The sequence below is a fragment of the Nelumbo nucifera genome, chromosome 1 (assembly GCF_055504915.1).
Source record: "Nelumbo nucifera cultivar China Antique chromosome 1, China Antique-T2T, whole genome shotgun sequence".
Classification (NCBI taxonomy): Eukaryota; Viridiplantae; Streptophyta; class Magnoliopsida; order Proteales; family Nelumbonaceae; genus Nelumbo; species Nelumbo nucifera.
In genome coordinates this window covers 183,946,137-183,957,258 of record NC_142649.1, presented here as the reverse complement: position 1 = coordinate 183,957,258, position 11,122 = coordinate 183,946,137, and the positions used below count along the sequence as shown (strand labels likewise).

General features: G+C 37.2%; 1 protein-coding gene and 1 pseudogene across 2 annotated transcripts; both read right to left on the bottom strand.

The window, feature by feature from the left end:
• Positions 1-1,331: 1,331 nt before the first annotated feature.
• LOC104596012 (uncharacterized) lies at positions 1,332-4,517 on the bottom strand. Of its 2 annotated transcripts, none has more exons than XM_010256984.3 (7): positions 4,185-4,517; positions 3,044-3,355; positions 2,334-2,457; positions 2,067-2,194; positions 1,900-1,962; positions 1,734-1,802; positions 1,332-1,633 (listed from the first exon to the last, which is right to left on the bottom strand). In XM_010256984.3, exons 2-7 carry the CDS (start codon positions 3,233-3,235, stop codon positions 1,562-1,564), a joined length of 648 nt encoding a protein of 215 aa, XP_010255286.1. In that variant the 5' UTR covers positions 3,236-3,355; positions 4,185-4,517; the 3' UTR covers positions 1,332-1,561. The 2 variants fall into 2 exon arrangements, with proteins under 2 accessions (XP_010255286.1, XP_010255287.1); XM_010256985.3 differs by having other exon boundaries at positions 3,044-3,279; positions 4,185-4,324.
• Positions 4,518-8,860: 4,343 nt separating this feature from the next.
• Positions 8,861-10,085, bottom strand: LOC148804238 (putative membrane-associated kinase regulator 1; annotated as a pseudogene).
• Between the last annotated feature and the right edge of the window lie 1,037 nt (positions 10,086-11,122).

The following is an 11,122-nucleotide window of genomic DNA, read 5'->3' as shown; positions in this document are numbered from 1 at the left end:
GCGGCAATGGTGTTCTCTTCCCATCAAACTATAAGGTTGTGTTTGATTTAAAGGAAAATGTAGGAAAAGGTAAAGAAGCCTATGCAGGGTTTATAAAGGTTTTACAATATTTTCCTTCCTCTCCTTACTTCTTCCTTCAAACTTAAAGGTTTTGGATTGAAAAATGATGGAATAATTTTAGGATATTATAAAATGGGTCGAACATAAGAAAGGGGAAAATAGTAAATAAGAATCATGGTGAGTTTTGGATGCTAAAGTTAGGATGAGTTTAAGAGAATTTATGATGAGTTTTAAATGATTTTCCTTTACATTAGTATAAATAGGGTGAAGACCTGGGATTCTGCTACTCCCTTGCCGACCCGTCACCCTCGCGGTAGCTGTCAATCCTCCTATTCCATGACTCCTGACACCAAACGACAACCTGGCGATTACCAAATCAAATCCACACACACCCTACAACTTAAATATCCGCACACACTACGTTGTTCTAAGACACTAGAGATTGCTTTGAAACATCCACACTAGTGTTTGGTGGCAGAAATCCATTTGTCCTTCCACTTTCCCAGTTGAGCATTAATTCTTGAACTTGATGGTTATGTTATGCTCAGTTGTGTGTGATTCTTAGAACTGAGATAGAAATATGGATTGGAATGGTTTTTCCTTTTTTCGCACGGTTCATTGGCTTCGCATATCATTTATTTTAGGGTAAATTTCCGATTAATATCTTATATTTTGGGTCTAGTTTCATTTTAATCGCTGGTGTTTAAAATACAACAATTTGGTATCCCAATTTTTAAAACATCTCAATCTAATACCTACCGTTAATCATCCATTAACCAACCGTTAAGTGGCCTTTAAAAAAGATATAAATACCCTTCAAAGGTCATCTAATTTTCTTTATCAACCATCCAAACATTAACAAAAAATTATCAATCTCAAATCCTTGTTATTCTAGACCCCAACTTTCTTGAATAAAAGATGAAAAGATTTAAGACTGTTAATTTTTTATCAATATTTGAATGATTGATAAAAATTTAGATGACATTCAAAAGCATTTATATCTTTTTCAAATACTACTTCAGCTAAAAGTACTAATAAAAAATTCTCTTTATTTTATTGTATACTATGATTCATTTGCTGAATACGTTTTCTCAAGTGCTGCATCTTGACAAATCTGTTGACGTGGCAATATGAAAAAGCAGAACTCTATACAGATGGCCCGCCCCATGTATCAGGCTGGCATGGCATTTGATTATTGGTCCACTATCCTCCGGGGAAAACGCTTTAAGTGCCTATCCAACTCATCAAAGGTAACAATCAACCAAATAAAATTGTGAGATGAAACATGATTGGATTGGATTTGGCACTATGTGGCAGCGGTTCCAAACACCACCATATTACATTTACTAAAGAAAAACAGGAACTTGACACAATGGATTGGACTATCATCACCCTAAATGCAGTTTATAGGTTAGTTTGATATCTATATTACAGGCAAAGGAAATCATCTGAGTTGTTTCCTTCTGTTTGTGAGTGCAGATGCTGTAGTAGTAGTCGCTTTCTATATCTCTACTGCTTTCAATCTTTTGGCTGAGTGAATGAACCCCACAATAGCATCAATCTCGTCCACTTGCTGTTTTGTGCACGACACACCCAAAAAACTATGAGCAATTGTCATACAGACATGCATGAAGATAAATTAGAAAAGAGATCTACAGTGAGAGAACCAATACCATTGATGAAAAGTGCCTTCGTACAGAATCAACCATTTGCTCCTTGGATGGATTGGGATTCATGGCCGCCTAGAAGAAAAATTTTAGACAACTTACGCTTCAGCATAACAAACAAACCCATTGTAATGCTGACAAAGAAGAAGAAAGGATAGTGCATGGAACTCACGAGTTTGAAGTGCCTACAGTATCTCCACAATGTGTTTGATCCTAATCTAGCCAGGTTGACTTTCTGATCCAGGGAAAATTCGTTTCGTTATTGAATGAACACCACAAAAGACGCAGCAAAAGAAATGAAGAGAAAAACAAATGGCTTCTTATTTCCAAACATCTCACCAATTGAGGTTTATGAATATTCCCATGTACTTGTCTGAAATTGCTTCGGTTCAATTTTGATGAAGATATCCACTGTCGTGCATGGCGTACTCTTGGCTTGCTTGATTTGTGGAACTCAATACTACTAGCTGCATATATATATAAAAGAAAACATATATAACAACTTGTTTTAACCATATTAACTTAATTACCGTTTCATCTATTATAACAATAATTCTTCCTGATAAAGTAAAACAATAAGCCAACTGAAACTATGCATGTTCTCACCCATATCTGAGCTACTGTAGGAGTTGTCCAAGTCATTATCTTCATCTTCTTCATTCCCAGTGGGAGGTTCCAGTACACTTAAAGCATTCCTTTGTAATTTAACTTCAACCCCATTTTTCAGAACCTAATAGATTTACCAATCCATCAACCAAATATAAGTGCCGAATTGAAAGAGCTTCAATTATCGTAGTAGGTAGACGACCATTATAGGAGTTACAAATAACAATCCACCAATATATTAAAAAAAAACTGGCGGGATTTGAAACCCATCACCTACCATGTAGACCATTGCAAAGCCTTTTTTTTTTGCAGATAAAAGAGAAGAAATTTTAGGATGAGAGGAGGGAATAAATAAAATTCACTCTCCCTTCCTATCAAACTTAATTCCCGTCATAATTGTACTACTCTTACAGAAGCTGGATTCATAAAATCCTAGTTTATTAATGGGAATGCCAATAGAATATAATTCTGCTTTCAAGACAAATTCACCAGTTTACTGCCTTGCTCCAACCAAGCAATCTTTCTCAGTTCACGGGGACGCCAGAACCCAATTGTTAAAAAATTCATCAGTTTGTTAAAGGAAGCATATTATTCTAATTATAAGTGAAAGAATAAAAGAGAATTACTTCAACACGGTAAGCATAAATAGAATTAAACATAGATCTCGCTAAAAAAAGAAAAAAGAAGAAGAAGAAGAAAGAATAACTTACCAGCCAGTGCCAACCACCGAGTCCGACAGCCTTTTTGACGACGCCTTGTAGACCCACCAGTACAGATTTTGTTCGGTTGTTCCCTGTAACAATAACTTTCGTGTGCCGGGGAAGCACAGACAACTCTTCGTCACCGCTTTCTTCACGGAAAGGAGACAGAACACGGGAAGAGCACAACTCGGGTTCCAGCATTTTCTTGATCTCAAGTTTTTAGTTCACCGCCATATTGAAGTAGACTGTAGACATGATATTAGACGAGTGACGCAGGAAATTTAACCACTATAATCCGGCCCCTCAATGTTTCAGCTAAATCTGGCAAATCATGAGATTTGGTTGAATTGCAGACCAAAGACCATCAATTTGTGTAGAGCAATATTAGCACAAATGAATCCAAAACTCCAATTGGAGCTACCGAATTCGAGAGAAACGAAAAAAAGGGTTTTTTATTTTGTTTTATTTTTCTTCTTTTATTATATATGTAGTGAACGGTGAATCTTCCTCATGAAATTATAAAGGGAATTTCAATGCGTTGAACCTAAAAGAAATTCATGCAAAAGCTCCCCAAATCACGGGCTTGGTCAATAATATTAAATGGATGTAGTTGTTTCAGATTGAGAAAAAAAAGGTCGAGATTTTTTTAAGTTCTTCTGAAATGAAAATGACATCAAATTTTTGGCTGAAATTAAAATTTTAAGCCATCAAAAGTCAAATTTGAATTTTCATATCAAGTGCTGGAAGCAAATGGCATTCGAGATATGAAACAAAAATCGAAGCTCACCCGAAGGGAAACTCCAATTGAAGGAGAAAGGAAAAAAATCGAAAATCTTTATCCTCTGATTGAACTTCTTCCAATGATTAAGATTAACTTAATTGAAAAGCAAAACCCCAAATCCCTCATTTATTCCCCGTTCAAAAACCATTCAAGAATTACACTAATTTCAGCCATGCAAAATAAAACAAATAGACAAATTTATGAGCTTTGCAAAAAAAAAAAAAAAAATTAAACCGAGCGAACGGACCAAGTAACCCTAGCAATTATACATGGTACAAAATGCAAGAATTTCCGGGGATCCAAAGCTCCTAGAATGCATGCATCCAGAAATAGACAAAAAAAAAAAAAAAAAAAGATTTTACATTCTACCTGCTACCAATTCTTCGATTCTTATATAAGAGCATCGATTTGGTCAAAACGACACGAAATGCATGCAGTCAATTATACAGTCGATTGGCACTGCAAAAATCTCCATAATGGGAAATTGAGGTTCTCAGGATTCGAATTGCGAGCTACAATTTGGTGAAGAACCGCAGATCTATGGGAAAACGAAGTATAACAATCTGATTACATGCGAGAGAAAAAAGAGAAGCTCGAATGCACAGACGCCAGCTCTATCTTCTATCCTCTGAGCTACTTCGCCAGATCGAAGTTTGCTTACTGAAGAAGTGAGAAACAACAGCAACGGCACACTAAATGCTTACCAACTGCCAAAGAAACGACCTGACTTAACCGTACGGTCATGCCTGTACAACGCAGTTGGACTGGTTAACCGGATTTAGCCGGTTAAGATGACACTCAGGGTCCGGGAGCGGCTACAAAGATCTCGAGCCAGGCGGTTGGCTCGGCTTAAAAACAAGGGTTTTTAGCAGATAAGGGCAACTTTTTGCCCTGAATATCAATATTTTTATAAAATAATCAAAATAAAGTAACTTTTTTTTCCCTTCTGTACAGTTCAAGGGGAAACCGAGACTTCACAGCCCCATCTGTATTCATCCGTAAACGCAGTTCAATCTCTGCCAAAACTTCTATAGGAAAGGGGAGCAACGACCAGGTTCTCCGACAAGGTTTCGTCGGGAAACAAACTGCATAGCAAAGCAGTCCAGCGAAAAGGAGTGTCGGGTGCCTGTGCCGTCGAAGCGGGTGAGGGAATCTACGGAAACGGAAGCTGTGATCTCCATGCAAGCGAGGAAACATGCGAGGAGGTGATGGCGGGCTCAACACCGCCCACCTCCGCCTCCGCCAGCCCCCACAAGTGCCAGCTATTTTAAAGAGATCCAGCAGTAGCAGGAGGGTTTTGTGTTTGGATTTGAATTTGATGCCTTTGGAGAATGATTTAGATTTACAGCTTGGAAGGAAGATGCCTCCTATTGTCGATTGCTTTATCTGATATACAAACATTATCATACCCACTTGTTTTTTTTTGTTTTCTCTTCCTTCTCCACTCATTCCATGTATTTAGATTTTTGGGGATCTTTTTTTTTTTTTTTCTCTCTTTTGAATTTGAGAACAACTGCGAAGGAGAACGCTGCCTGTTCCCCTGCTCCGTCTCTCGCATGAACAGTGTATTCGGATGAATACAGAGGATACAGTGCCTTGCCCTTATATTTTTGAAGTAAAGTTATATAATCTTTTATTGATATTATCAAATCAGATATTTGATAGGGCATAGTATCAGTCTACTACCCCTCACACCTACGCACAACACTACAGCCGCAGATCTTGTGGGTGCTCATAAAAAACAGAAAATCGAACCAAACAAATCTTGTTAATGGAATTCGTTGGTTTGGTTCCGGTTAATCTATTGAAACTAGAAAGAACTATCATTAACCGAATCGATCGAAAAATCAAACCGATCAAGTAATTGATGTGGTTCGATTTTAGTTTGGTATTTTTAAAAAATCAAAAGATTGATTAGATGTTTTAAATATATGCCCCTGATTCGATTAGTGTGACTGTGTAAATATTTCTAATAATTGGGTTTTCAACTTATCCGGACCTGAACCAATTATAATATTATATAATTAATAACCGGTTCTTTAAAAACACATTATATCAACCAATTTTGAACTCATTTAACGCTGTTCTTTCAAAATGCATACTGCCATAGGCCATAAACTAAATAAGGCCAACATTGCAACTATAAACAAAGAAGGTGTGAGAGGGTCTCTTTGTTAATGTAATTAATATTCAGACCCATTAACAAGGATAGAGAAAAAAAGGGATAAGGCAATTTTTGGGCATTAATATCAATAAAAATAATTTTTTTAACCTAATTATTAAAATTGGTTAATTATCAAATAGGGACAGAAATATTGTTCATCTCCTTCCTCCTTCAAACCATTGAATAAGTCTCTCCCAACATCAATAAATATTGGTCATAGATTTCTACTTTTTTGTGAACCTTTTTAGTTGCTGGATTATTTGCAAGCTAAAATGGTGAAGCCCAATTTTGCGTTTTTGCATTTTGTTATGTGTATCTTACTTCTCTACTTGGCATATTCATAGACCTCTTCAAATCCTGATTTTTAGGCTTAATGGTGTTCAAAACTGATTCAGATACCTCTAATAGGCTTAGTAGTTGGAACCAAACCACTGATTCGTGTACTTAATACGGTGTTTCATGTATTCTTCTAATTGCTTCAAAAGAATAACTCATAGCATTTCTGCTCTGAGTTAACAACTCAGATGCAGAGAAGAAGAAGAAGATGGAGAGAGAGAGGAAAAAGTTAACCTATTCTAAAAATTATGTTAAAAATATTATTTTTATTGGTATTAGGGCCCAAAAGTTGCCTTATCAGCTAGAATAAAGTGCACACTTAGATTTGTGATTGGAAGTTAAAACCCATTTTTACTTATTATTTCTCTTAGAAAACCCCATTAGAAAAGTGGGTTGGGCCGCCTGCAGGTTGGAATGGCTTAGCACGACTTGGGCCATGCCAGTCCTGGCCTGGTCACTATATAAGCAAACCCTGTGCCATACCGGGCCTGGGTTTTGAGGCCCGTGGTCAGCATGAATGGCACAAAAAAAGTGACCTGTGCTGGCCTAGCTCAGTACAATTCGGATGATGGCCTAGTATGCCCCCCTCCAATACACACATATCTATGTATATTATGTATGTATGTATATATGTATATAAATTTTTATTTTCAATTTTATTTTATTATTTCATATATAAATAATTGTATACATCAAAATTCAAAATTTTTGCTTTTTTTTTTCAATCTCTAGTTTTTCTTGTTAATTTATTTTATTAATTTTTTCATTAAAAAAAACAATACAGGCCATGAAACAGCCCACATTACATCTCAAATCTTCGGCATACTAGGGGTATAGTGTAAATCGGTCACCCAATTAGAAATTTGACACACTGAATTTGGCCTGGGCTTCGGGGCCAGTCCTATTCAGAATTTTACTTTTTTTTTTTTGGTACAAGATGGAAATAGAAGCACTAGTAAAGACGAGGAGTACAGGGGTAGTGCCATAGGTAAACAACCCTTGGCCAATCATCCAGTAGCTGAGATGATCACTCATGGTCCTCCAAATACAGAGGCATGGGATCAAAGACCATAAGCCGTCCAGCCTAGGTTACAGCCCTTAAAGTAAACAGATGAAAGTCCGGGTCCATGATTAAATGCCCACTCTCCAGTTCCAAATAACCAACCAAATATATTCTTGGTAGACCTGGCAATTGGGTTGGGTGGGTTGGGTCAAGACACTTCAGGTTGATTTCGGGTTAGGTTGACTTTTGGGTTAGGTTGTCAAATGATAGACCCTAACCCTAAATGTTTGGGTTAGGGTTGACCCATGGGTCAATTCGGGTCATACTAAAATTTAAAAACATAAAGAAAAAATATATGAAAAATGCCAAAATTAAAGGAATTAATCTTAAAACTCCAAATATAAAATTAAAAAATTTGAACATTTAACAATTCAAAGAATAAAGGTTAAATAAAAAAAATTAAAAAGTGTAAATTTTTAACAATGCATAAATAGTCCCAATTAGACCTGACAAACGGATCAACGAATTTATCCATGACCCAACCCAATTTTTTTGAATCAGGTCGAGTCATTCTCCCATTCATATAGCTAAATATGAGACCCTAACCAGGTTTGCGGATAAGATTAACTTTTTGCCAGCTCTAATTCTTGGTCTTGCCTTTATAGCGGAATCACTTTTGAAATGAAAAATTGGTTGCCACTCTTCTCATGCTTCGCCATTCTTTTATTTTTTTATTTAACTACTGAAAAGTGAAAAGTACATGTGGAGGCAAGTTGGTAAAAGCTGCAAAGAAACTTACTTTTGGCCTTTTCCTTTTTGTTCATACATATCTTTATCGACGTTCCCCTGAGTAAAGCCACCAGAGGGACAAGATCCGGTTATTAGGATTTAGGAAGAAAAGACCTCCAAATTAAACTGCTTTGACAGAAAATAATAGGTTATTAGACAAGATATTAATATATTAGTTAGAGATCAGGGAGCATGACCATTAATTGTGTCTGATGGCTTGTAAGTTGTAACTTATTCAGGAGAAATGGGTCCCATATAAAGAGGTCCACGCCAAAATTCAGCATCATCAAAGGTCATCTCATTTATACTTGTCAAAGTCTTCAAAGTTTTCCCTCTTTCTTTGCTAATTCCTTTACCCAGTTTAGTAACTTTCGATCACCACCCAAATATTTGTAAGAAAAACTAAGGGCCTATTTGGTTTGCGGGAATAGAGGTATGGAATTAGAATGCTGGTGAAATAAAATTTTCCCATTTGAGGAAATTGTCATTCCCTCTTCTTCCCTTAGGAATGAAATCCCATCAGAGCTGATTCTAATGTCCATTGAAATCATGTTTAAATCAAAACATACTATAGAAACAGATTATTCTGATTCTGAGGGATTCAGTTCTGATTTCAACTGTAAATCAAACAGACCCTATGTTGAATAAAAAAACTAATTAGGAACCAATGTATATAATTTTTGCATTTTATAATAATATAAACAATGAATTCAAACCAATTATACAAATAAAATAAAGGGTACGTTACAAAGACCCCCTGTACTAGGGGTCTGTGACAAAGACCCCCCTATACAATGACGGTGAGACAAAGACCCTTCCGTTAGCCTTCCCTCCAAAAAGGCTGTTATAATATTTTCTAATCCCTATAATACCCTTGTAATAATTATTTGGACAAGGAAAAAAAAAACATTATTCATCTTCCCCGACTTCATGATCCTCGATCCCTGTTTCTTCTTCTAACTTTTGCTTCAACTCATGCACTCTAGTCCCCTTGAAAATGAACGAAGAACCTTCAATGGCGTCGCCAACATTTCCATTCTCATCCATAACATGGAAGTAGATCCGTAAATGTAAATTGTTAGAAAAGTCGAACACCCATAAGCCAAATAAATTTAGAGCCCAAGAGCCCAGATCCGTAAACTTAAATTGTCAAACCAATTATCATGGCCGCCGTCTTCTGTTGTTGCTGCTTCTATGATCACTTATCGTAAAAAGGTTTCACCTTTTTCAAATACTTCCTTATCACGTCCTTGGTTGACGTGCTCATCCGCTTCACAGAAGAAGGACCCGATACATTCTCTTGATCTCTATGCTTGTTGTTGTCTTTGTGAAACACAAAAGAGAACCTCGCTAGAGAGAAGTACTTGGATTTCTTGATCTGTGGGCTCTGATGGTGATAATTGTGGTTGAGACGCTTAAACTCGTCTTCCTCGGTCACCGAGCTCGGCCGCGACGTGTCACACTCGGGGAACAAGACGAGATCACCGGAAAAAGAGGAGCTGGAGTCATTGGAGCTTCCGGTCGAGTTTCGAGAAGCGGTGGTAGTGGAGTCGGAGCAAAACGAAGAGCTGGACGAGGCTAGCAGGAGAATTCAAACCATGGAGAGGCGGGGGGAGAGATGGAGAGGGAGAAGTTGGCCCTTGTAGAAGGGCTCGTAGGCTGGACAGAGATTGGAAGAGGCCATTCGAGGGGATAGAGAGATGGTGAACTCGAAGTCCGACAAAGAGGTACTTCTCATGGTGGCTCCGAGACGAACAGCCTTGGCTTTGTGGAAAATTTCCATTACTCCACTCTGATATAACAGAAAAAAGAAATTATTATAATAGAGTGTGGGCGAGATCCCAGATATGATGACATGAATAAAAGAGAGAGAGAAATAATATAAAAGAAATTCAAACTTTTCAAGTTCTATTCCGGTCTCTTCTGTTTGACTGCAACGAAGAAGAGGCATACCAAAAGGGATAAAAAAAGGGCAGAGATACACTCCTCAAAGTAGGATAGAGAGAAATGTCACAATAAAAAATAACAATATATAAAATCTGTATCTCGGCTTCGTTGCCTGAACCCAATCAGTCAGTGAATAAGTTAAATATGTTTTAAGAGAAAATTGGCAAAAAAAAGAAAATAGAAAAAATTTAGTAGGATATTTTAGTAATTTAATGTATTCCGTCATCTGACTTAACGGTCAATGGGGTTTTTGTCTCACGTCATAGTATAGGGGGTTTTTGTCATAGACCCCATAGCATAGGGGGATCTTTGTAATTTACCCTAAAATAAATTTTAAGTATATACAAGTATACTAATCATTAACCATTCTACCATATAAGAGCATTCCTAGGCGTCTCTCTCTCTCCATGGAGCTACATAACATGATTAGAAACCTCTCCTACAACCAATAAGAGGCCTTACCAAGAAACCAGTTGGCACCTAGCAGCTAGGCATATCTCAATTGCCTTGACATAATGTTCAGACCACTATGCAAAAAGTTTTAGCTCTCTCTCTCTCTCTCTCCATTGGGCTACACAGTAGGACCCGAGACCTCTACTACAACCAGCAAGGGGCCTTACCAACAAACCAGTTGGCACCTCGCAGAATAGATATATCTCACTATGTATCTTAAAATTTCTAGTACTTTTTGGGAATATCTCCTATCCACAAGAATCCTACCCACAAGACACTACACTTTACATTGGGAATATTTTCTGTATTTACATATTACCATTTATGGAGAGATGTTCCCAATGTACAGCTGTAGTATCTTGTGGGTGGATGACGGAAAAATTCTTATAGATAGAAGATCCGGATTGAATATTTTATATCTTAAAATTTTAAACCTTAAATGCAACATCTTTACTATAGAATATTTATACTTGCTTTGACATCATGTTAAGATCACTATGCAACTCTCTCTCTCTCTCTCTCTTTCGCACCAACCTCACAGCCACATCTCTCCCAATGTGCAGCTGGAATATGCTGTGTGGTCGGCGTGAATAGCAGCAGATTCAGGCTCCTCTC